The 26,020-nt window shown below is 43.0% G+C and overlaps 1 protein-coding gene across 5 annotated transcripts in view; it reads left to right on the top strand.

The window, feature by feature from the left end:
* The window catches only part of GRK3 (G protein-coupled receptor kinase 3), a 74,811-nt gene that overhangs the window by 41,214 nt on the left and 7,577 nt on the right, over positions 1 to 26,020 (top strand). For 4 of the 5 annotated variants that reach the window (XM_075769193.1, XM_075769194.1, XM_075769195.1 and 1 more), the window contains 16 exons: positions 497 to 571; positions 2,061 to 2,122; positions 3,236 to 3,287; positions 3,889 to 3,980; positions 6,727 to 6,826; positions 13,655 to 13,733; positions 14,947 to 15,077; positions 15,942 to 16,036; positions 17,093 to 17,200; positions 19,616 to 19,682; positions 19,906 to 20,006; positions 20,447 to 20,513; positions 20,977 to 21,072; positions 23,657 to 23,819; positions 24,477 to 24,613; positions 25,556 to 25,669. In XM_075769193.1, the coding sequence (XP_075625308.1) occupies positions 497 to 571; positions 2,061 to 2,122; positions 3,236 to 3,287; positions 3,889 to 3,980; positions 6,727 to 6,826; positions 13,655 to 13,733; positions 14,947 to 15,077; positions 15,942 to 16,036; positions 17,093 to 17,200; positions 19,616 to 19,682; positions 19,906 to 20,006; positions 20,447 to 20,513; positions 20,977 to 21,072; positions 23,657 to 23,819; positions 24,477 to 24,613; positions 25,556 to 25,669 (1,539 nt within the window). The remainder of the gene's footprint in view (positions 1 to 496; positions 572 to 2,060; positions 2,123 to 3,235; positions 3,288 to 3,888; positions 3,981 to 6,726; positions 6,827 to 13,654; positions 13,734 to 14,946; positions 15,078 to 15,941; positions 16,037 to 17,092; positions 17,201 to 19,615; positions 19,683 to 19,905; positions 20,007 to 20,446; positions 20,514 to 20,976; positions 21,073 to 23,656; positions 23,820 to 24,476; positions 24,614 to 25,555; positions 25,670 to 26,020) is intronic. The other variant, XM_075769197.1, reaches the window with a different exon arrangement.

The following is a 26,020-nucleotide window of genomic DNA, read 5'->3' as shown; positions in this document are numbered from 1 at the left end:
CTAAAGCAGGTGAAAACACGTTTCCTCCAGCTGAGGTTTTGGCCCTTAGATCTGTATTTAACAGTTGCGTTTGCTCGCGCTTTAGAGAAGAATTTGCGGTGTGTTTTACCCGGGTGGTATGGTTCTTCAGATGAAGGGTTTAAGCAGTTTTTTGTTCCGCATGAGTTACTGGTTCTGGGGTGCTGGGAAGTCCCGGTGAAGCGCTGCGCCCCGAGCTGTCCCCGTAGGTGGGATCGTTCATGGATTTGTTAAAGGAGCAGCATCCCGCCCCGTTATCTTCCCCTTCTCCTCCTCATCTTCCCCCCTCCCGCCTTGCTGCTCTGCAGTAATTGTTTTCCTGTACCATTCCGCGCGTTTCACAGCAGTATACGTGGGGGAAGCTTATTGCGTTCGTTTTGAGCTACGCGTGTTTTTCACGTGGTTAAGAGAACAACACCTTACCTGAAAGTTTGTACGTTCCCAACTGTTTGAAATCTTTCTTTTTCTTTTTCAAAAGCCTTTCTCAAAACAAGCTGTAGATCATGTACAAACATATTTAGCCAAGAAACAAGTGCCCGCCAGCCTTTTTCAGGTGAGGTTAACACGCTCTGAATGTTCGAGTTTTCTTCGCTTATTTGACAGTAAGTGCCTTTGTACATATTATTTTAGGAGACAGAATAAACGGTACCCGTACGTGTTCTTCACGGTAATAGTGATGTTAGAATGCTTTTCTAAGTCAAATAAAAATTACAAATTGCTATTCTTATCTAAAGTATTTTTAAGCGCATTTCTAAAAGCAAACTATACCTTGGTATATGAACAGAATAGTTTTTAAATTTATGTAATTTTAAACCATTAAACGATTTAGAGTAAATCACTTTACATCAGGAAGATATGCATCCTGCCAGGATAAACTGAACTGTATAGTGGAGAAATTGCCTTCACGTTTCAGTAATGTGAAATGTTTGAAAATGTTTTTCCTTTTTCTTTAATTTTAAGGTATATTAATTCCTAGTTGATGATGGTTTGGAGTTAAGCATTTGTACCATCTCACACGTTTGTCCGTCTCTCCTCAAGACAAAATCCAATCAAAAGTTACCTATCCAAACAGGAGTTTCCGCACCATTAAAATTATGGTGTTTTTTTAAACTTTCTGAACTTCTGAGTGGTTAAAAGAAAGTATGGGATTTGCATATCTGTGAAATTACGCATCTTTGGTGTTGTTACTTCCTTTAGAACAGAAAGAAATGAGAAGTGAAATACTTCTTGTGTTACAGCCCTGATACACATTGACACAAGCCAAGAAGTTCAGATCTGTGCTAACTTTTGTAGCGAGGTGCATTAAACCAGTGTGGTTTTGCACATAATGAACCTCAGCAATCACGGGAGCGTTTGTAAGCTTGAGTTTCTTTGATGTAAACCTTCTGTATTTTTATACATTGCAAAAACGTGAAGATGGCCCCTGCCTGGTTTTTCTTACTGCTCAGTGAACTGTTTTTAAGGTTGCAATTAGGTGAGCTGACAAACCGATAACTCCACTGCTTGAGTTATATCTCACCGCTAATTGGGTTGGGATCTGAGATCGCTGCATGCCATCACACATCAAGAGAAAGTATTTCCCTAGAAGAAGTCGCTTGTGAATTGAAGGTGCTGGTTTCTTACTAAGGACGGAGAGGAGAGAAGCACCAAAAAAATGAAGCCAGAGCGCGGCTCTGGGAAGTACAGAACTCCTGAGGAGTCTGTATGTTTATTCTGTTTAAATAGATTTGAAAAAGGAACTGTGCTGTGATGGTTTTTCCCAACTTCTTGTCCACAGACAGGAGCTTTACATGGGTTTTGTACAACCCCCCCCCAAGGCGAACTTTGAAGGTTTTCTAGCTCATGAAAATATTTTATGTTTGACTTCAGGGCACCTGCTCAGATTCCAAAAGCTAAATGAAGCTTAAATGCTTTGTTGAGCCTTCTTCAGAGAAAGTTGCTGTAGTTATGTAGGGCCAACGGGAGTTATGTGCAATGGGTAGTACTGCATCATCAGTTCATTGTATGCTCGAATACTAATTGTGTTTCTTAATCCTTTTTAGCCATATATAGAAGAAATTTGTGATAGTCTCCGAGGAAAAATATTTCAGAAATTTATGGAAAGGTAGGAACATGGCATATTATCCCAACTTTCTACCTAATATAGCAGGAAGCCAGGTCCCTTAAGTATTGCTGTAAAATGAGGCTAAAAATGTTTACTAAACTTCATTTAATTAATAGTGTATTATCAGCAAGCTTCTGCAAACAACTAGCATTGTTGTATATCATGATTAGTGTCAGGATGTCTGAGTGGAAAAACTGTAAATGTGATTGATTTTTCTGTTGCTCCATGTAGCAGTAATAATAGATTGCAGTTTGATCCCAAAGGTTTAAAAGTGCAGAACTGTGTTGTTGTGGGATATTCTCAGGAGTAAACAGTCTCATGTGTGACGGAATGACCCAGTCATTCTGGTTTGGATCAGGGCACCTAGCAGTGGAGCAGAAAAGGTCTAGTAAAGAATACAAGGCATAGCCCTCGTCCTGCTGAGCAGCCCTCGTAACCGGGCTGGGACTGCCCTTGTGCGCAGGGTCCGTAAGGTACGGCTCTCAGCCAGCGGCAGCCAAGTACACGGTACGGAAAGGTACGGTGGCGTTCTGCAGGCAGGTGGAGACCATTGGAAAAATGCCTCCGTAGGACTATTATTTCTTACTCTGAAAATAAATACTTAATGATTTATGTAGAAATGAGAAACTGGTTTTTGGCTACGGCTTGTGGAATTATTGATGTTTTTCTTATTTTAAGGTAAAATGAGTTTAAAATGTTCCTTGGAGTATTTGGAGGTTCATTAACATAAATCGAGTAGCCTCTGTTTTCTTATAATTATCTTTCTCTCTATGTAATTTAAATGTTTGTTAGTTCTGAACTTAGTTTGTTGTTTTTAAAAATTAAAAACCGTCTGAAAGAGAGATACGAGGACATACCGAGCACTGACAATTACAGGGATAAGGTTATCTGATATCCTTCTCTTACAAGGATGTAAAATACTCAGTGTGCACTGCCTAGTAATTGTTTTTCTTGGTGGGGGTAAGATTACAATTGTTGGAAAGGAAGGCTATCATTTACTAAATATCACAACACGCCCTAGTGCAAACTTTATTTTAAATATCAGAGTCTTGACATTTCCTATAATACTTTACGCAGTAGTCTCAAACAACTTTTAAACTTTTTTTTCCACAGTGACAAGTTTACTAGATTTTGTCAATGGAAAAACGTAGAACTAAATATTCATGTAAGTACTCCCAAGTATATTTATCTTGTCAAAGGCTGATACAGGAAAGAAAATGTTCGGTTTGGAATCCCGCTCGTGAAAAGGCCTTAGTGAGGAGTACGGCGACTGTCACTGATCTGCTCTTCTGCTCTTAGCCGTACAGCCCTAACGGTCCCTTTCTGGACGACCCTTCTGCCTGTCTCGAGTTAACAGCTTTTTGGGTTTTGTAATAGCTGTAAAAAACCTGAGCTGCCAGAATTGCTGCTCTGTAGCCGCCCCAACGCCGTCTGGCTCCCTTTTGCCACGCGGTCCCCAGCGCCCCGACCTCAGCCTCTGCCCCGGCTTCGGCTGTACGCGTCGCTGTACGCACCGTGAACGAGCCCGTCCGCCTCTGGCCACAGCAGTCTCTTCGTCTTGTTTGCACTTCAGACTGTAGTGCTTGCAAGTCCCTTGAAATAGCAGCAGTAAGGGACTCCTTTTTCCAAATCAGTAAATGCTGTATGAATGACAACAGTGAAGTAGCTTAACGCATTCATAGATGAGTTAGATGTTTTTGCAGTAAGTTTTTTAACGCTGAAAAATGAAGTCTGGTTTTGTTTTGTTTTGTCTTTTGCATGTACAGCTGACCATGAATGACTTTAGTGTACATAGAATAATAGGAAGAGGGGGATTTGGTGAAGTGTATGGTTGCAGAAAAGCAGACACTGGAAAAATGTGAGTATATACACGCTTTGTTTTAGAGGTAATTGTAAACGCTGAACTAGTAAGGAAATCCTTCCTGTTATTTCTTACAAAATCACTGGAAAGCAGCGTCGCATTGCCGTATAGTTCTTTGCAATTAAATTTTATCCCAAGAGGTTCTGATTTCTGGATCATCTTTCTGCTTAGTTGGATAGTTGATCCTGTTATGTGCTGTGCAGTGGGGCTTCAGTCTAGCAGAGCTCTCAAGCACATCCTTCCTTTAAATGGTCGTGTCAGAATTAATGGAGACTGCACGTGTGTTTAACATTAAGTGTGTGCTGAAATGGTGTCCTGGATCAGAGCCCAACAGTGCGGAACGATGTTCTTGTGGAAGCCGTGGTGATCGTGAGGGGTTACCTCTCGTCTGCTGTGGGCTGCTTTTCTCCAACAAAGCGCATCCCGTAGCTGGTGCTGACGTAGGGCTGGAGGATGACATGGGAATGACCTCACGCTGTTCAGTCTGAGCAGATCCTGAATACGGCATTCCAGACTGGTGTCATTGTCTACGTTTCTGCCCCGACAAGCACGTTTCACTGGCGAAAGCAGTGATCCTTGCTTATGCTTGGAAGAGTATAGCTCCAGTGCCGAACTTCTGTGTAACAGAGCTCTCGTGGGAACTCCAAGATCAACCTGTGTGGTTTTTTTCTTTTTCTAGTCTCAACGTTCACACGCTTCTCCTAATCAACAGATTCAATCTCTAGGCATAATTGTCCCATCATGTCCTGTTTTGAGCATCTGGGCATTAATTTAACAAATTGTTCCCAATAGTTAGTTAGTTATTTACACAGACACCTCCCCTTTCATCTTGCTCTTCTCCTAACAATTTTAGTCCATCCTTCAGCGTTTCTGAGTACGAATGGCATGTTTGAAGTGCCAAGTCTCTGCAGTTGCAGCTGGCTTCACTGGCAATTGTGTCTGCTTGGCATCCTTGATAATAATAAACTTGAGCTGTTAACAAGTGGAAGACATCTTAACGTTACTATCATGCTCAGTATTTTTGCAGTGACCTTAAGTATTTGTATTAATGCTGTTACTAACAATGCTGTCATTATTTTTGCTTTGGTACTTTTTTTGTCCCTGTACAACTCATTAATTTGTCCGTGTACAAAAATAAACATTGTGTTTAGCTTGAGCCACGCTAAGCAGGCATCCACCCTGAAGAGGTAGCTCTCAGATTCCCAGTCATTTTCATGTCTGAGTTTTGCTCTGGCAGGAGGTGGATAACCCTTGGGACCAGCAAGGGAAGCAAAGGACAGTTTTTATTGAGTATAAATAGCCTAAAGAGAAGCAAAACATGGGAAAACCAACCGTTTTCAAATTTGAAGCAAAACTTTAGATCAGGTTCAGTTTCTGGGTAGAGGTTTGGTTTAGTTCTTTCTTAATCCAAACCTGTTTACCCATCCCTAATCCAGATCCCGTCCACTCTAGATGGCTGCCTCTGCTGCACTTACTGCCTGCAAGGAGCTTGGGAAGCCACCCCTCTAAGGTAAATGCCATCGGTGTTTCACTAACCCACAAAGATACACCTGAGGCTTCTGTCACATCACCTCCTTCCCGGACGTCCAAGTAGGGGCCAGAAGCACAATGCAGAAAGCAGTCCGCAGCGGGAGGGCTCGCAGTGCTTTTTGAGCATGCGACCCGAGATAAGAATGAGGTGCTGGATTTCCATCAGCCTTCACCGGCCCCAGTCGTTCGCTTTGATCAGTGATGTCAAAGCATAAATAAGGGGCAGCGTGTGAAATGTTATTTATAGTCACTGTTTACCGACTCCTCGGCAAGATCACGTGCTGTGAATATATTCCTTGGTTTGGAAACTCAAAATTCCAGTGTGTTCACGCTCACTCTTCCCCCACTCACTAGATGCATGGCAAGGAATGACGTGGCTTTTTTAGGGAGTGCAAAGGGAAGGTGCCGCGCGGCCCTGTTTCTGCGCAGAGCTGTCACAGTGTAGGCAGTTGATTAGCGATGATGCAGTGCTCTAACGGGGTGTTTTCCTGAGCATATTGTAGAACGAATGGCCTAAAAATCCATGGCTGCCCGTGTCTAGAAATCTTGTACGGAGGAACACGCGTGTCCCTCTCCGCTGTTCTCTAACAGTAGGCTCACCTAACGTCTTGAAAAAATATCCACAGACTGGTTTATATCCTGCTCTTGTTTGATGGTTGTTAGGGTAACATTCTTTTTTTGAGCAAAATTTTATTAATTTGTTTGATACGGGTGGTAGAAGATTAAAAAAAGCTTTCATGTGTATAGCTGACCTTTCTTTGAGGAGAAAGAAAACTTAAAAAAAAAGTATATATATATATATAAAAACCTCAGCATATGTTCAAGATATTACTTTCCTGGTAGAGTTGAAACTGTTAGAATTAAATGGAACTGTAGTAGGGTCTCTGTTATTTAGTTCATACTGCAAATCCTTGCTTGTAGATATTGAAAAATGATATGTAATTCCTCTATCACTGTAGTTGTTTGGACATGGAATTATTTGTTAAAGCACATTTTTCTGTTAGGAGGCTTCTGTTGAAAATGCTTTAATTCTGTGAGATTTTGGAGATTTTCTTGTTTAGTCATGTAATGATGTTTTTACTACCAGGTTTAAGTCTTGAACGAGCTTGCTTACAGGATGCTGTAAATACTCGCAGTGTAACTGCTAGTGAATAATACTGAGTATAGGAGGAAATTTTTTCTGGTGCTTTTTCTGAACGGTTAATATTTTCAGGTATGCAATGAAATGTTTAGATAAGAAGAGAATCAAGATGAAGCAAGGAGAAACATTAGCCTTAAATGAAAGAATTATGCTGTCTCTTGTCAGTACAGGAGTAAGTATCATTGATTTGTTATTCTTTTTCTATTTTTTTTTTTGCATGTACTGTAACAGCTTTTATATATAATACATATTCCATCCATTCAGTTGTGTGACATGCAAAAGTTAACCCCCCTGGAACCTTCCCCCCGATTCTAGCAATGTGTCTGGAGTCAGAATGCAAAAGCGAGCTTGCTTTTCAGTTTGGGTGCTTACAGAAATGAGCATCTCAGCTAAAGAGGCTTGAGGAGGTTCCCATTTCTCAGGTAATTCATTCTCTCTGTCTCCCCCCCCTTCTGATTTTTTAAATATTCCTTTTTCAAGTATTTATACTTGAAACTTTTACAAAACATTGTTCTGTCTTGTAAAATGTTTCCTTTTCTGCTATAGTTATGTAGTACTTTTGTAGAATATAAGATGCTATTTCAGAAAAAAATTTGAGTTACCTGTTTGCCCTCCTTTTCCCGGGACTCTGACATTAGCTTATCCAGTTTTTCCATTTTGTTTTTAACGTACTTGAGCTGAGTACCTGTCAAGGTGAAACAAGTAAATTTGCCCATCCAGCATACAAGTCCATTTGAAGTTAGCAATATCACTAACGTGCATAAAGCGCAGCGCAGCTGCGGTGCCTTCGCCATGCCATGTCTGGTTCCCTGCAGAAGTTGGGCAGCGGCTGCAGCACGCGGGGCTCAGACAGCTTCAGAGCCGGCTTTGAAGTGCCGGAATTAACTGGTGCTGTCCTCGTTAAACAGAACTTGAACTCGGCTCCTATCACCATGGTTACGTGTGATGCTGGTAAAAAGGTTAATTTTCCAAATGACTGTTGTGGTGTATGAATTAAACATTCAGTTTGCAGCTCGGTGTAAACGCATCCCCTTTGCCCAGCCCAGGTAAGGCAGGAGAAGGAAATGCGTGTGATTTTGTTCTGTGCTGGTACAACAGGCGTGCAAACAGCATCATACCCGCAGGGCAGGAGGATCACTGCTTTGGCTTACAGGGTGGCAGAGAGCAAATACTGTGCTGCACTCTGAGGCAAGATCTACATCTTGCAGAGATTAGGTAAATCCTGGTTTCGGTTCTGCATTACCCACGTGATTTCTTTTTTAAAAAATCTCACTTGTGATGCGTTTAGCATCACTATGTCCTTTAAGCGCACACACAGCATCCTTGCTGTCTTCTGTTCGGGGAACGCTTGGCTTTAAAGGATGGAGCTGTGTTTTTCGGGCTTACGTATAGACACAGAGTTAGAATTGCTAAACAGTGCCCTTTTGTCGTCAAGTGAAAACGTTGTGAATCAGACAAGGCTTGGCACGTTCCAGCCTCCCGGTAGGCGTGTGAGGTGCTCTGTCGTGTGGATTGGCAGAACGGGAGAGCTGGCTGCCATTTTGTCCCTAGAAGATGAGCTTTTGGACTTCTCTGCCCGTCGGGTCATTTCCCTCTGCTGTTAGAAACATCCCGGTAAGGCGAATCCTGCACCAGAAATTAGGGAAGCTACACATCAAGGTGTTACCGTAAGGGTTCACTTTGTCCTCGTTGCAAAGCTCTGAAGGAAGGATGAGGTATTTCTCCTTGGGCCGTTTGTTGGAAACTCCTCCCCTGCCTCCGCCTTTCTCTGGAGAAGGGCAGCGTGCACGGAAACGAAAATCGGAGCATTTCCTTTCACGTAGAATCGCCTTCACGTTTGGCTCGAACAGTGAGATGGAGAAAGGACTGGAAAGTATTTCTTTGTTCTTTTATCTCTGAAGTTAACAGTTGGGATTTATTAGACTTTTAATCACGTTAACTTTCTTCAGCTCAGATAAGTTGCAGCTTGTCCAGAAGTGTCAGGAGTCTTGAGAGCCAGTGGGGTAAAGTTCTGTAGGGGAGACCAGATAAGAAATCTAAGCAAATTAGTAGTAATTGTCCTATTAACTTGAATTTGTGATTCTGTTGCTCCGGTACTGAATGTGCATTTTCATGTCTAACGATTCAAAAAGAGAATTGTTCACAAGGCTGCTAATGGCGGAGCTACTTTTCTTATGTGACAGCGCATAGCTAGTCATTTAGCAAGAAAAAGAAAAAGCAAGACAAACCATTTGTTTTTTCCACTAAAGATTATCAGCTCATTAGAACGTAACTTCTTTAGATTCTCAGCAATTTGAAAGAGAGTTTGAAAAGAGGGATTTTGTACGAAATGCTATCCATTCAGGTTAGATACACCTGCTGTTGCAAGAGATGCTGGAGCGTTTTGAATCTGCAGAATTAAATAGGTTTGAAAGCGGTAGAATCGGATGATTTATTTCATTCCTGAATACAGGCTGTTAGGTTTGAATGGCGCGTGCCTTCCCCAGTGACAGGATTTATGGGCTGCCCGGAACAAAATGGAACTGGGAAGTTCATCATAGCACAATTAGTCATTTAACTGGGAATCCAGATGTCTCTGCAAAATACATAATAACAGCTGTGCAGATTACACATGCGTCTGTGTAATCGTTTTTGTTAATCCACCTAAAATTTTGGCATTCGCAACTACCTCTTGAGCAGGGAGATGCGATTACATCGCGGCTGCGTGGTGAGAGTAGCTTTTCACGGTAAGGTTGCGAGTCAGCACAGCTCAGAAGTACGACAGACGCCTCCGCAGAGCTGCGGGGCTGGCCTGACGCCACAGGACGTGGCTCTGCGCGACTGGGCTGCTCCATCGGTGAACTCGCTCGGTCGCTCGCTGGTGCTGTGGCACGGGCAAACTGTTGCTGGGGTTTGTGTTTCCTCTTCTGCAAGAAGCAGGCCCTGTCTTCCTCTCCTATGGGGATGGTCAGGCTGGAGGCTGGAAGTGCATTTTGCAATTCTTGAAAGGTAGCATAGTGGGGAAAATATTTTACTTTCTGGTAAAAAAAATATTTATTTTCTGTAATGGCCAATATTTGCCTCACAGTCAAAAATTGGAACATTGAAATCACTGAGACTGCTGGGCTGTATGAGAACAGGCTGCCGAAAGGTGCTGTTTGGGGAAGGAAATGGTTCTTGACTCCATCTTCCCTGCGGGTAGGAGGTGGTTGTTTGGCAGTCTGGTGCGAGAGCCTGCAGAGCTGTGGCTTCACGCCGCTGTGTCTTCTAGTTCTCTCAGCCTGAAAAACCAGGCAGTTAAGGTGTCTTATTCAGCTCTTTCTGAGCTAGAATCACAGAATCGTTTAGGTTGGAAAAGACCTTTAAGATCAGAGAGTCCAACCATGAACCCAGCACTGCCAAGTCCACCGCTCAGCCGTGTCCCCAAGCGCCACGTCTACACGTCCTTTAGGTACCTCCAGGGCTGGTGACCCCCCGCTTCCCTGGGCAGCCTGCTTTGACCGATGACTGGATTCCGCATTCCTCCAGGGGCTGAGAAATGCAAGGTACAGCAAAAGTGGACAGGCTGAACAATAAAACATCTGAGATCAATACTCAAGTATTTTTATTCTGAGAAGAACAGGTACTTTGTTTTCACGTGTACCGAGATTTGTAGGAGTCTGGAATTTCGCTCAAGAAACGGAATCTATTCCCAAATCTTGATAGTCTTGAAGGACCGTCTGTGGGAGCGGCAGGCGATAGCTGGGGGTCTCAGGCCTTGGCTTGCTCATCTTCCTGGGCGGGAGCTGGCGGGACAGAGCCGCTCTTTGGGAGAAATGCTGCGCAGCCGCTCTGCGCCCTGAGCGCGTTTTTTACCTCTTTGCTGTCTTTTCTGCCGTCCTGCTCTAAAGCTGGGTGCTCGGCTTACAGGAGAGAGTCAGAATCTAAGTTTTCCTTCTGAAGTAATTGTTGGTGTGCTAATATCTTTAAAATAGTACATTCCTACAATTTTTTAATAGTTGTTTTTTTTTTTCCCCTTCCATATGATTTATTACCAGAAATTTGTCTTCTATGATTTTTTGGACTTAATCCAGGATTGTTTAGACATAAGGAACTGTTTCCAAACTGTTCTTAATTCACACATTGTTGTCATACTTTTGCTTATTTCTTTGGAGCAGAAGCTTGACTGCAATGAAGTATTACTCTCTTGGGAAATTTGCTTTATTTCTTTATGTTGCATTTAAAAAAATACCTATAGGTTGTTTGGGTTTTTTTTTAATGCTGGAAAATATTCTTTTGCAGTAGTTTTTATGTCAGAAAAATATCGCAGTGCTACAATTTTTTCTCTCTATTAAACAGTGAGAGGGTAGTGATTAAATTAGGAAGGCTTACACAAAAATGAATTATGCATCACATTTACACTTGCAGATTTCTTTTCTTTTGAAAATGAGATCCATAAAAATAGAGGCATACTATGTTCTGGTATAGAAACACTCTTTTATTTTTCTGTGTATGGTGTTTAAATTCCAACACTAAATCCTTCTGGGTAATTAGATTGCGCTAAGGTTTTAGGAAGCCTGCTTGGGGACACTTCTGAATTTATCCACTTGATTCGGAAAATTAAGTTAATAATTCTACTAAAGCTTTTGCTCTGAAGTTAAGTGGTAACTATGATAGTCTGCAGTTACGAGCAATACTGAGTTTGTAAGGAGAGGTCGTACCTCTTGCTAGATGCCATATTGCCTTGCCTATAGGCTCCTTATTTCTGGGACCATTCAGCATCCAGGCATTTCTCACACGTGTTTCTGCCTGCGTTCTGCAGAGCACCTTTGGAGTTGGTGTCTGCACAGTAAACAAGAATCATAGAATAGACTCATAGAACCATAGAATGGTTTGGGTGGGCAGGGACCTCCCAGCCCATCCAGTGCCACCCCTGCCATGGGCAGGGACACCCTCCACTAGCCCAGGTTGCCCAAAGGCCCATCCAACCTGGCCTTGAACACTGCCAGGGAGCCAGGGGCAGCCACAGCTTCTCTGGGCACCCTCTGCCAGGGCCTCAGCACCCTCACAGGGAAGGATTGCTGCCTCACATCTCATCTCCATCTCCCCTCCTGCAGCTTCAGGCCATTCCCCTTGGCCTGTCCCTCCCTGCCCTTGTCACCAGCCCCTCTCCAGCTTTCCTGGAGCCTCTGCAGGGACTGGAAGGGGCTCTAAGGTCTCCCCGCAGCCTTCTCTTCTCCAGGCTGAACCACTCTCAGCCTGAGGTCTCCATAGCAGAGGTGCTCCAGCCCTCGCATCATCTCTGTGGCCTCCTCTGGACTCACTCCAACAGCTCCGTGTCCTTCTTGTCCTGGGGACCCCCGAGCTGGACACAGCACTGCAGGGGGGTCTCCCCAGAGCGGAGCAGAGGGGCAAAGCACAGTTAGGTGTGAATGTTATGGCAGGGTCCGTCCAAGCGGTGTGGGAGTCAGTGAGGCTTACAGGTGAGGATACAAGGTTTTATGTTTCAGCCGTACGTGGTTCTGCCTTGTGCAGGATGAACCGACGTGGCCTGTCCCAGCTGGCGGGCGATGATGGTGTCGCCGTTCCCTCCCTTTCCTGCTCGGCAGGGCTGGCGAGGCGGCACCCCCGCCCGGGTCCCGTGGCCCCTGCTCTGCCCAAGGCCGCCGTGTTTTGCTGCTTCTAAATTGGGAAGGAAACGAGTTCCTGTCAGAGACTCCCAGAGCTTTCGCTATCGATACTGCAATAATTAACACATTGTTTAAGTCATGTTAGGTTGCATTCGTGCTTCCTGCGTGGTGTCCTGGCTCGTCAGCGGTTAAGTTCGTCTTAGCTTGTCTTCCTGTCAGCCTCATCCTTCGGGGTCAGACGTCGTCCGTCGCGATTAGGGTGCAGCCCGCTCTGCTCCGACAGCACAGCTATTCCTTACCTTTCCGTTGTCGACTAACCCAACAGCCCAGAGTCATGTGCCTTTGGAGGAGGGGTCGATGAGGTAATAGCCACCCCCTGTTAATTAGCCACTTACATCCAATATAGGCCTAACGAAGAGGGGAAGGTCCGCCACCTTCCCGCCACACGTCTTTCAGCGCCTGCGCGTTACAGAGGTACCAGCCCTCCGCACAGGTCATTTGCAGTAAAGAGGTGGTTTTCCAGCTGGATTTTCTTATGGCTGCTTGTCTTAAACGTCGGTGTGAATTAGGGTTAAAGTGCATCAAGAAGTGGGAGCGTAATCCACGCCTGCCGCTCTGCGGTGACGTTCCTAACTCTGCTCCCACCATACTCGTTTTCTGGGGTTTGCATGATCTAGACCTTGCTGTTCTTGCTTCCCATGCGTCGCGTACGCCTTGGAGTTGGGACTTCCTTCCTAGTGTGTTCGTGTTGCTTTTAATCATCTGTGGCAAAGGCTGCTGGAGAGCTGAAGGGCGGCAGCGGGTGGCAGAACACCGCGGTGTCACCTTCGGGCAGCTCCGCGGGGGGACTTCGGCGGCATGCACAGGGTGCTACCCGTGTAGCTGCATTTAACGTATAGGTGAGGATAAAACCTTCTTTCCTTTTGGATTTTGTACCTGACGTGACTCAGATTCTCAATTGGCGTTCTGACAGCAGAACGTTTGCCGTGCAGTCGTGGGAAATGGTGTGTATCCTTTGCACTTCATGGGAACAGCTTTGGGTTTTTTCTGAGCTGGCCTAAAGCTTGTTAGCTTTAACGTGTCTTTCATGTAAGTCTAGTGCAAACTCAGGTAGATATTTTATAATATGCTGTAGTTGAAACTCTTTAGATGATAGTGATGCTACCTGCATTTTTTTAAGCCTTTGGCTTGTCATAGCTTTTTTAATTTTTGTATTAAAATGGGATAGCAAAATCTAAGATCTCTAAACTGTAAGTGAAACATCAGAGTATGTAGATCAGTACACAAATTCCTTTAGAAAATTATTATGAATACTGGCAGATATCATAGGAAAAATACCACGTGTATTTTTAGCTTCTCTAAGTAGTACTTTGCTTATTGCCCGAGATGAACTCTTTGCTCCTTTCCTTTAGGACTGTCCGTTCATAGTGTGTATGACGTATGCCTTCCACACCCCTGACAAACTCTGTTTCATTCTGGACCTGATGAATGGTAAGCACAGCTTGTGCAGGTGATGATAATATTACAGAAATATTGGCAGAAGGGCTTGCTGAGATCATAAATAAGGAGAATGAGGGGAAAAATAATCTGAAGTGTGAAGCATCGACCTGCGAGCAGGAGGAGTAAACTGATCTAAAGCAGGGAATGTATAGAACAGACTGAAAAATCTCTGGTACCTTATGTCATTAACGCCTTTAAATAAAGATATCAAAGGGCCTGCTAGGCTGGAAGCTTGAGGAACTGATGGTCATGAGGAGATCAGGAACACAGCTTTCAGAAGAAAAATAAAAGGGCTACTTTAAAGAGGTCTGCAAAGAAAATAGGTGGGGGAAGCATTCCTCAAAGGAAGGAAATTATACCTGGAAGCCTTAGCATAACTCTGATGAGGACACAGAGAGAGAAATTGTCAGAGTCGAGAGAAGGTACAGCATTGCCCTTACCCGCTGAGGATGCTCAGCACTTGTGGGACTTAGACTCGACCTCTGGTCCTGTGGCGAGCACCTAAAGATGTTGGAGCGCATCTGCACGTACCGTGTTGCGAAGCTGAGAAGTTAATTGAGAAATAGTGCTCATACCCTGCAAGTAACAGAGATGGCTTGATGTTTTGCAAATGAAGATCCTCATTAAAACCTAAGCTGTTAGTCAAATTCAAGTAACTGGTTATTATTTTAAATCTTTAGCTTGATCAGAAACAGTTTTCCAGGAATATTCACAATTTGATGCATTGATGGTATGGATGAGCTCACGGAGGGACGTTGTGTTGTGTCCTTTGTTTGATTAGGAAAGTGTGAAAACATCCCCAGCATGAATATTTGAATATTTTGGCCCAGATGACCTTTCGAGGTCCCTCCCAGCCTGGGCTGTTGGGTATGCTAATTTATTCGGTTCTTCAGAAACCTGGGTATGTGACTGCATTTTACTTGCTGTGGAAATCCTTCGCATTGCTGGATTAGTCACTGAATGCAAATGTATATAAAGTAAATGTATTTTTAAAATGGAGTTTGAGTGATCAAATTTATTTATTAACTTTCTCAGGTATTTTGTCACCATGTGTACTTGCAGAGTGTAGGTCTGGGTCTCCGCGTGCTCCGCAGGTTATAGGAACCTACAGATGCTATGCTGTTCCGCCCCAACGTCACGCTGTCTGCCTGTGAGGCAAGATTTTACTGTTCTTTTAATTGCATCTCACTTCTTCTAATTCCAGGAGGAGATTTGCACTACCACCTCTCCCAGCACGGAGTGTTTTCTGAAAAAGAAATGAGGTTTTATGCTACTGAAATCATCCTGGGTTTAGAACACATGCACAACCGCTTTGTGGTGTACAGAGACCTCAAGGTAATCGTTAACGTAGTGACTGTGTTCTCATGGGTGGTTGTTAGATAGCAGCAAACAATCCAGAGGTACTGATAAGTTAAAGGAATATCTTACCTGAAACCTTTTCTTGGGAAGAATACAGATCATTTGTTGTGCCTTTGGCTGATTTTTCTATTAATTTTTCAACATAGTTATAATCTGCACTATTATCTGCAGAATTATTTATTCTGACTCCAAGGAAGCATCTCTAGGTTTAACCAGCCTGGGAGATGCTTCCTTGGGGTCAGAGTAAATCCTGTGCGGTGTTATCCATCTCACCATCTTAATGGTGCTATTAATTTAGACAGTGTTCTATATGTCTGAGAGCCCTGAGAGAGGAGTGTGTGTGATGGGAGGCTAATAGGAAGACAGTTGTTTGGGGTGTTTCACTGGCGATGGGGAAGAGGAGTACTGCTCCCAGAGTTGTCCATGAGCCAGGCGACAACAAAAGGGGGAGAAGAACCCACACAGAGAGCACAGAGTGTAGATTGCAAATCACGGGTGGAAGAGCCACACACAGACCCTTCTGTGAAAGAACCAAAAGCAATGTGGACTTGAGGCCAAAATGGATTTAGTCCTTCATGTGTTTTCTGTTTCAAACCTTGCCTGTTTTTTCTTTTCTGCTATTCGTTGGTATTTCGTAATCTCCTCTGCAGTTGATGGTACTGCTCTGTTAGAATGTAGATTTTATCTAGACAGTGTCTGTTCCGTTGATGTAAAAAAAAAAAAAAGGGCAATTACCAATTACCAGAAAGTACTGATGTTTGAGAATGAAAAGAGAGAATTTGTGATTCTGACAACTGAAAAATACCAAGCAGTAACCTGTCTGTGTCTGTGCCTTCCTAGCCTGCAAATATCTTGTTGGATGAACATGGGCATGTGAGGATATCAGACCTTGGGCTGGCTTGTGATTTTTCCAAGAAGAAGCCACATGCTAGCGTGTAAGTATTATGTATGGGAGCTTTGCTGCACGTACAGCCACTGCTAAGTCAGTCCTTTATGTGTCTTTATAATTTAACTTTGCCTAAAGGAAAAAAATAACACTTGCGTGGCACAGGCTTGCTTTGCAACACAGCTAAGCGGATACTCTGAGAAGGTTTTTGAGTCTCCTCTTTCTGTTTTCCTGCACAGTTGTGGCAGCTGATGTGTAGGCATGGCTGGAAGATGACACATTATTTCGAGATGATTCACTGTTCAGAGAAGATAAGAACCTGACTGAGTTAAAGTACCAGATTGTTTTAATTGTCCTAAACAGATAATTAAATATTCTGCAACTGCCTAAAACCCAGGATTTATTGTGTCTTTCTCTTTCTGGATCTTTGTAGAACTGGAGGCAAATTGTGTCCCTTTCTGCCTCCTGGCATCAGATCACAACTGGGATCTGAATTTCTTGGGTTGTGTGTGGATTCCACGTCTTATTTGGCTCGTTCTATTCGTAGGTCCTCATTTGCCCTGATTTAGTCCCAGAATTTATGCAAAAAGGAAAGCTTCATCCCATTATATCTTAAAAGATTTGCAATTCAGTAGCTTCTTGAAAAAGTTCATACTTTCCAGTTACGTCAAGAATAAAAGCAGTACGTGGTGACTGCTGTCCAGTGGTGACCAGCGATGGCTTGTTGTTAAATCTAGCACAGAGGTGGCAGCTGGAAGGAGATGCAGGAAACTCATCGAGAGGTGGAAAAGTTGCGTGCTCTGTCTGCTCTCAGACAGAAGGCTGCCTCCTCACCCCTCTTCTGATTCTGCTGAATCTCACTGTAGCCCCGTCAGTTTACCTCATCATTTCTGGTTTTTATGTTTGAAGGTGTTTCCTCAGTAGATATGTACAAACAGAAAACGTGCAGATGTATGCATGGCTAAAGAAAAAGCAAAATAAAATCATGTTTAAAATTAACTTTCTTTAAATTAGGCTATCTTATTGAGAAAACACTGATTTTATTTTTATTTTCATGATGATAATTTTGGTTGTAATCAAGATTTTGTCCCTTTCTGGGTCTCAGAGGTACCCACGGATACATGGCTCCAGAGGTGCTCCAGAAGGGAACAGCGTACGATAGCAGTGCCGACTGGTTCTCGTTAGGCTGCATGCTCTTCAAACTTCTGAGAGGGTGAGTGAAGTTTCATGCCCTGTGTGCTTTTTTTTTTTTTTTGTAGCCTGTGCCTCATCATTGCCCGTCCCTTGAAATACTAATATTTAACGTATTACGTATTATCTAAAGTGATATCTCACTGCCATTTCTGCGCAACTCGGTCGCCTTCTGTAGTGTTTGCGTAAGTTTAGTACGTGGATGCTTCCGTTTGCTGAATCTGGCCTGTAACCATGTTGGTGTACAAAAGTATATGATAATCACAGCTTTGTCTACTGTTACCTTCTCAGTAAACTTCTGTGGCTATGTAGAATTTATGAAGACTAAGGGATTTATCTGCACAGTCAATAAGCATTGATTGATCAGTGTTTGTTGAAAATAGCATCTTCAGTGTTAATGGCAGAACAGAAAAAATCTTTTAAGCCTTTTGGAGTGCTGCTCTGTAAAGATCCATCATTAGTTAGATCATCCTGTGTCCTCGCAGGTAATTAACTTTAAGCTCTTTCCTCTGTCCCAGACACTGTACGAAGGAAGGTAAGCATGTGGCTTCTGAAGTATAAAGCTCTATCAGTTTAACATTAATTGTTCACAAAATAGACTAAATGTAAGTGTGCGAATAAAGAAAGAAATGGTGTTTAAATTGAGGGGGGAAAAAAAGAAGTATTTCTAAGCGCGGACAGCGTCATGCAGCTCTGAGCAGCACTCTGTCTCTAATCACGCACAGAAGAACTGTGCAGGTAGCCAGACGCCGACCGGTTTGGGTTTGGGAGGAGAGCAGAGAGCGCCTTTCATGTGCAGGACCGCTGCGGACTCCTCGTCTTTTCTTCTGAGTCGCCTGGGCACAGAGGATTAGGGCACCCGAGTGACTGCCACGGTTCTTCCGTCACAGGGCTGGAGTTGTGTGAGGAAAGAACCAGCACATCGGGGCAAACGGTCCCGCTGAGCACGGATGCTCAGATGTGCGGGGCAGGGAGATCCCAGTCTTTGGGCTGTGATTCTTCCCGACAGGGATGTGCGGAGTGGTATCGGTGGCTGGCCAGAAGCCGAAGCGTTACTCATTGTGAACCACCCTTCCTCATCTCTGCCGAAGCCAATTAAACAACTCACTTCCCAAAGCAAGGGTTGGCACATGGTGCCATTTCTTGGTCTTTAGTAAATTTAGTCTGGCATAAAATCTGCCCGTAAGTCCACAGTGAGTTGTTTGCTTCCCCGCTCTACTCGGAGCCTCCTTGCCAAGGAACACGAGGCTGTCCCTCGGTCGTTGACTCTTGCCTTCTTACCTGCTGTGCTTAAACCAGAAAATAGACATCCTGCTCTGTCCATCACATCCATTCATCAGAAACGTTTTTGAGGATAAAAGGGGAAATAACTCGAGTAGTAGGTCCCCAGCTGAAACAAGCTAGTGGCAAGACAAAATGCTTTGTAATAGCTAATTAATGTATTGATAAGTAAATAACATTTTAATTTTTAAAAATATCATTCCCTTGAGATTTTGAAGAAAACTTAAGAAACAGGGAGTATATTCTAAATCTATTTTAAAAATCTCATACTAAAATGTTTCTGCTTTCTTTCATGCTGTTGTTTAAGTACTGCATGGTAAATCTGTAATATTCTAAGGTCTTCTACAGCTGAAAGGAAAAACTCAAAACAGAACTATAAAGCAGGAAAGGGATAAAGCTGATAATTTACCAGATATCATCAAGTATCTTCCCACTCACTGATGCTGTGGTATCTGTGATTATCTGCTCTTTCATCTGCTTTAAGATCTTGCTTCATTCTTCCCATATAGCTCCGCGGTAAGTTCTGTAGGTCGTACTCAGGCTCCGTATATAGATCAGTGCTTTTAAATATTCGTGGTGTGATAGCTGTCCAGGGTTTTCTTGTTAGATGAAACTGTTCTGGGTTTTAGACATAGACGTAATTAGTCAGACATTTCAAACACCGTCTTTAAGGATCAGTGCATTTAAGAATAAACTAACTCTCTGCATGCCTTTATATGGAGTAACTAGATCAGATTTCCCGGAGTTTGATAATCCTCAGGGATGTCTTGTGTGTAGGCTTTAAAAGAATTGAGTGGTCGCTTTTCTCTGGATTTGATTGTGATGCCCACCACATGCCATTGTGCTGAAAACGGAAGGGATAAACTTTCTTGCAAATTGGTGCAGCTCTTTGCAGTAAGAAAACAAAGTTGTAAGAGGTCAAATATGGATATTTCTGAGGTAGCTAGTAGCCACGGTATGCTAGTGTGTAAAGTCTCGTTTCTTGTTCTAAATGCTAAATGTTTGACTATGTGTTTTATTGTTCTGCGGGACAGGATTGATGAGGTGGAAGAATGGGACTGAAAGGATGCTGTGCTCTTTCCTGGGGTTACCACAGCTGAAATAACCTGATACGTTATGGCTTTACACTTACTACTGCATTTTCTTTCTTCTACAGTCACAGTCCTTTCAGACAGCACAAAACCAAAGATAAGCATGAGATCGACCGGATGACGCTCACCGTGGTAAGGAGCCTGGTGGCAGTTGCACTTAACATTCCTCTTGTTGAGTAAACTCCCGTTTCCTCTAAAAACGAAGGAAACAGCCTGCTTTCTGAGAAAGCTGTATTTACACCTGGAAGAGTTGTTTACAAACACTATCAAAGAAAAGCTGCTCTCCTCTGTGGGGAGAGCAGATCACACTACTTCTAGAATTAAATGTCTCTTTTTGTACTTCTTTCTTTCATAGAATGTGGAGCTACCAGATTCATTTTCTCCTGAACTGAAGTCCCTTTTGGAAGGGCTCCTGCAACGGGATGTTAGCAAGAGACTTGGATGCCAAGGAAGAAGGTAGGTGGTGATTTCTCCTTGGACCACTGCCTTTAAAAATTTCCACTTCTCTGTAAATGAATGAATTCATTTCAAGTAAAAATCTGCTTCCTGTTGTGACGATTTTAATTTTGGAAAGAGACCGTTAAGAAGTGCTGTTGCATGGAATTGCGTTACAGCTTCCTTTGGTTTGGACAGATCTGTGGGCCATTTCTGTCATTAAAGACTTCCCCTGAGTTCTCCGCTTACTTTGGGTGGGGATCATACTTTTCATCCCCGTGTTGTTTTTATGTTTTTGCCTGATCTGTTTTGGCATGAAGTCATATGATTTGACTCAGACATACCGAGAGCTAAGATTTATTGCTTATATTGTATCTGGAATGATATGAGGGGTTTATATTTCTCAAATAGATTTGAAAAGTCGCTTGGTTTTGTTGACTTCAGTTACTTTTATTTTGCAGTGCACAAGAAGTAAAAGAACATCCTTTCTTCAAAGGCATCGATTGGCAGCAAGTCTATTTACAAAAGGTAACAGATTAAGATAATAACCTTTGCTTACTTGGTAAAGCAGTAAAAAGAAAGTCAGCCTAAACAGGTAACGGACAGAGAACTTCAGGGTTCCAGTCCCCAGCACATGCACTCATTTACATGAGTACTTGGAGGATTGTTGATGAATACTGCTGTGTATTCATTACTACGAGTCTTCCTCATCGGTGGTGCTGAATTAATACTTTTTCAGGGTCAAATGACTGCATGGTTTCTTCTGCTTAGCTGTCTCTAAGCTGTAGGGTTTTTTCTCTGAATTTTTATAGGACTGTTTCTTAAAGGAGTGGAGAACTTCTTTGCACTGGAGTTTAATTTCAAGGGACATAATTTTGCACAGTCATGTGTAATTTGTGCAAAAAATAAAAAAAAGGCTGTATTTATCTGCAGAATGGGTTTAAATAATGTCCATTGATTTGTCTTTAATTATGCTGCCTCTAATTTCTAGTATCCTCCACCATTGATTCCTCCCCGGGGAGAAGTAAATGCAGCAGATGCTTTTGATATTGGGTCATTTGATGAAGAGGACACTAAAGGCATTAAGGTATATAACTTTAAATGATAGAGGATGGCACCGTGCTCAACTTTTCATGTCTGCATGCCATTCCTTTGCTTTAGGGGCTACTGAATGTGCAAGGAATTGCTTTCAAGTTTGGAAACTTAATCCATGCTGTTCTGAAAGAGGTAGCTTGGGCTGCGCGGCTGGTTTGTTGTTGCTTGCCAAGTCCTTAGGTTTTGTTTTTTGGATTGACTGGAATCTACCTTCCTATCAAAAGTTTGATATGATAAAGCAAATATTTCAAACGGCCAGACAACTTTTGGGAAATCCTCAGATTTTCAAGAATACTTCATGGTTTGCAGTTTTAGAAATTGTAATTTGTTTCTGGTAGCTTGGATGAATTGAACTAAACCTTATTTTAATTGTATTACCTCATGGCCAGAGAGCGCGTTGGGAAACTCTTCCAAATGACAAACTGTACGCTAATAGCGGCAACTTTCGAAGTTAGAAAAGTGATGAAAGAAACTTTTGGGCTCTGATGTTATCTGAAATCTAATGAAAACGATGTAGAGGAACAAATGAGAAGTGAAAGCGGCTGGCCCGTCTCTGACTTTGCGATTCCATCCCCTCCCCTGGACCTTGGAGGCAATCGGTGAATCAGTGCTTGTCTTGGGACTGTCCCGCTCGTTATTTTTAGCATACGTTTCTTCAAGAGATCAAATTTTTTTCTTGTTATTACAGAAGTGAGTCAGGAGAGAAGCTAATTGCTCAAAACTTTATAAGCAAAAAAGTATGTTAAGTACTCACTGTGCCTAAATAGGCACTCGTCTGTCAGTGTCACCTGCTGTAATTACAGAAGGTGGCACAGAACAGATTTTAGGTGTTTAAAGAGAAATGCAGAGAACCCAGGATGTTCTTTAGCCCAGGAGACTCCACATGTTCTGCATCAGTGTTAGTCTAACAGGATTCCATTTTCCTGCAATTCTGGAATGCCATAATCCGGAGAAACATTTTGCAAGGAGAACCCAGGTGGTCATTTTATTTATTGAGGGGATCAGATATTCTCAGCAAGGCCTGTAAACCGTATAGCCAGATCACTTGCATGTAAACTTTGCTCAGGCTGCCTGTGAGATAAATTTGTTCTCAGTCGTGAGTCAGTGAGGGATATCGTGTACAGCTGCTTCGCTCTGCGCTGTCGCTGGGATGTCACAGGCTGTTAGAAGGGACTGGATAATTCGTGCCTCTGAGTCAGCCGCAGTCGGAGCTTCCATGAAGGTGTCAGGAGCCGTCTCTGGCGGGAGGATGCCGGCTTGGAGTGCCTTGCTCTCCTCCGGTGCCCCTGCGGATTATATTTACGCTGCAGAGTGTCCTGTGACACCGAGAAGAACACGTGTTCTCCAAGGTTACAAACTGGAAGGCCAACAGCGGATGCCGGTGGCTTTCCCCTCTGCCGTAAGGATGCCGTAAGGAGTCCCTGTAAGCCACCTGCACAGAATTGCAGAGAAGTCTTCTGCCTTCGCATCCGGCGTGTATTTTCCCGCTGTGATACAGCTATGGGTCTCCGAAAAGGAGGAGGATATCTGTTGTGGGAGTGTCTGGCCTGGCCGCAGAAGGAGAATTAAGCAAGGCTTTCCTATCCTGCTCCTGCAATGGCTGCGTGCAGCAGCTGCAGCCGCTGGGTTTGCTCCGAGCAGCGGCGTGCGTGCCCTTCGGTCGGGACCTGCCTTCCCCGGCACGCCGCTGCGGCGAGGACCGGACCCAGGCATGACCACCCTGCGGCTGGGCGAGCTTACCGCGTTCTCCACGTGGCAAAGGATGCTCTCCGAAAGAAAGGTCTAGTTTCTCTACTGACTGACAGAAACTAAAGCACCTGAGGAGTGTCTGTAGAGTTTAAACTCATCCCCGATTGAAAACCTTTAATAAAGTTATAGGGAAATCACTGATCGCTTTTTGTACCGCATCCAAGTGCCTTGTGGCTACACCCAGAGTATGGTCGTGTCGAGCAGCAAACAGTCCTTCCTGAAGATCCGGTAATTTTAGTTTCCTTCAGTCCAATTCCGTTTAAGTACTGTAGTTAAGGATGAGGGGAGAAAAGAATCTGTAAAACAGGAAAATTGAGGTCTGCAGCATGCGCTGCTGAATTTCGAAGGTTCATTGTTCAGAATGTAAAGTTAAGCTGCGGAAACACGGAAGGCATCGTTGTGTAAAAGGTATCTTTTCATTTATTCATGGAACTTTTGTGCTTAGACAGTTTTCAACACAATTAGATGTATTGTTAACACTGATTATGCAAAAAAGTTAAGAATACTGCTGCTTACATTTAAAAAATTATTTAAATGTAAAGTCTGGAGAACATTGTGGGACAATGTTGAATTATTTTTGATAGCTTTTAGAGCAATCAAACCAAACAAGTTCTGAACAGGTGGCCAGTTCTCTGTGTATAAATGAAGATCTTTGCTTAAATTAGTATCTGTGTTTTCTCTTGTTTGCACCTGTTTGTTCTGGTAAGGTTAGAGTTCAATATATCTTTTAAAATAATCCTGTTATGTGGGTAACTATTAACTATTGGGGATAAGAATAGTAAAAGTTATTAAAATGTTGGGTTTTTATCTTGTTTTTCTCTTGCAAGTTGCTTGATAGTGACCAGGAATTATATAAGAACTTCCCTCTGGTAATATCGGAGCGTTGGCAGCAAGAAGTAGCAGAAACTGTTTATGATGCAGTAAATGCAGACACAGATAAAATTGAGGCCAGAAAAAGGGCTAAAAATAAGCAGCTTGGCCACGAGGAAGGTAATCTGTCAAATACACTTCTCTCCATCTTTTGCTGCTAGATAGTAATTCATGTGTTTGAGGTTCCACACAACAGACTCTCATATTACTGTCATTCACCAGTAATTGTTAGAATTCATTTAGTCAGCCTCATGTTTCTTAAGATGTTTCTTAATGTTTTGAAACGCTGTATGATGACATAATGCTTTGGAAAATCTTTTGTACTCTCCTGTAAAGATTATCATACACAGCCTTTCATCGGTTTTGTTTGTGGTGTGTACTCAGAAAGGAGTATGTGGGATTTGATTTCTTGACAAAGAAGCTGGGAAAGAAAACAGGAGGTCCTTTACCGCAAACTTCACTTGTTTGCATGAGGGTGTTGCATCGCAAACTCTGAACTTTGGGTGGCAATATACCGTTCTTTCAATAGTTAATAAGATGCTTTTTTTAAGAACCAAATTCTGTTCGTGGTTACTCCACTGCAGCCACAGCAACTCACATAATTACGGCAGAGTTGGCTCTGTGCGTGCCTGCCCACGTAGAAGCACCACCGCAAGCCTGGTGAGACACCTTGAGTCGCACTGCGTTCAGGACCGCGTCCTTTCCCAGCACGGCGCGTTTGCGGAATGCTTTTAGGCGCTCCCTGGCTTTGCGTACTGACGTTTCCTCTTGTTGTAGATTACGCGCTCGGGAAGGACTGCATTATGCATGGATACATGCTGAAATTGGGGAACCCATTCTTGACTCAGTGGCAACGTCGTTACTTTTACCTCTTCCCAAACCGACTTGAATGGCGAGGAGAAGGAGAGTCACGGGTAAGTGAGGTTATTCGAGAGAGCGTGAAAGGCAGGCGGGTGTCGAGGCGACTCCGAGAGCTCGTACGCGGGTGTAGCTCCCATGGTAGTTGAGTTTAGTTCCAGTAAATGACCAGTGGATTGGAGTAACTTATCTTGAGTATCGCTTTAGTTAATGGGTAGCTACACTGCACTGAGGAAACACAAAGTTGACTTGAGAAACCTGTTTACTTTGTTTTCTTATGTTTTTAAAGGAATTTGGTAGTTCATGGTGTTTTTTTCGTTTAGGACCTCTGGACTATTTATACAAAAAAACATAAACTGGTAAGGTCATAAATGCTATAGCATTTTATTTCAAAGAAAATGCTATAGTAACTTTAGTTTAGTCCAGCTGTGATGATGTGGTAGGCAGATCGTTTGTGTATTTATTTAAGAAAGGTTTTGGAATTTCCAAACACTGTTCTCCTCTTACAGTCTATAGGGAAAGTCTTCTGCAAACTTGTGTATGTTTGCCTCTTTGTAAGTATATAGTGCTTAAATATTCCCTTTCAGCTCTTTGAAATAGTGAGATTGCCTTTTTTTTTTTTTTAATATATAACAGCAGTAATACTTGGAAAATATATAAAATCATATGCAGCTCTCTTGTGGGAAAATAATGTTTTTGTTTGTAGACACACCTATTTGTAGATTCTTATTTCATGCTGTCATTACTGGCTTTCCTGGCTTATATTTCGTTGTCTCTGTTGAAGCAACCGAGCTCCTGGCTAAATCTCTCTCTTACCTTATAACCTATCTTTAGTTCATGACCCAGTCTTCAGAAATCACAAAATGTTTGTGTAATGACTGTTAATGTTCATAACTTCATTTATGTGGGCAGTCCAGAAAAATTAGATGGTGGCTTTATTTGGCGGGCAACAGTTTTTTTCGAACCATCTCTCTGCTTTATTTTTACAAATGCTACAGCAAAACCTACTGACAATGGAACAAATAGTATCTGTTGAAGAAACACAAATTAAAGATAAGAAATGCATCTTACTGAGAATTAAAGGAGGAAAACAGTTTGTCCTACAGTGTGAGGTGAGCCGCTTGTTGTTCCGTAACTGTTGTTCTGTTAATCAGATTGTTTTACATACGATAAATGTTTTTCAGGCCCTCCCATTACGTATTAACTAGGTGTGCTTTATGATGCAAAGCTGAACCTGAGCAAAACTGGGAAGTTTTGATCACACTCAAATTTTGAAAGCAGGAAACGCAGCTATGCCCGTTTCTGTCGCGGATTTCAGTGGTATTTGGGCCAAAATGAGTTCAGTTTAATGAATAGCTAGAAACGTCAAAACTTCTCAACCCACGGGGGCTTCGAAGGCCCTGTTGGCACGTGTCTCGCCGCAGTTAGGTCACGGTAGCTCGCGTGTTTGCGAGGGAGGAAGC

The sequence above is a fragment of the Balearica regulorum genome, chromosome 17 (genome assembly GCF_011004875.1).
Source record: "Balearica regulorum gibbericeps isolate bBalReg1 chromosome 17, bBalReg1.pri, whole genome shotgun sequence".
In the NCBI taxonomy this organism is placed as follows: Eukaryota; Metazoa; Chordata; class Aves; order Gruiformes; family Gruidae; genus Balearica; species Balearica regulorum.
Note: the sequence above shows the minus strand (reverse complement) of the source record. Positions and strands in the feature narration are given on the sequence as shown.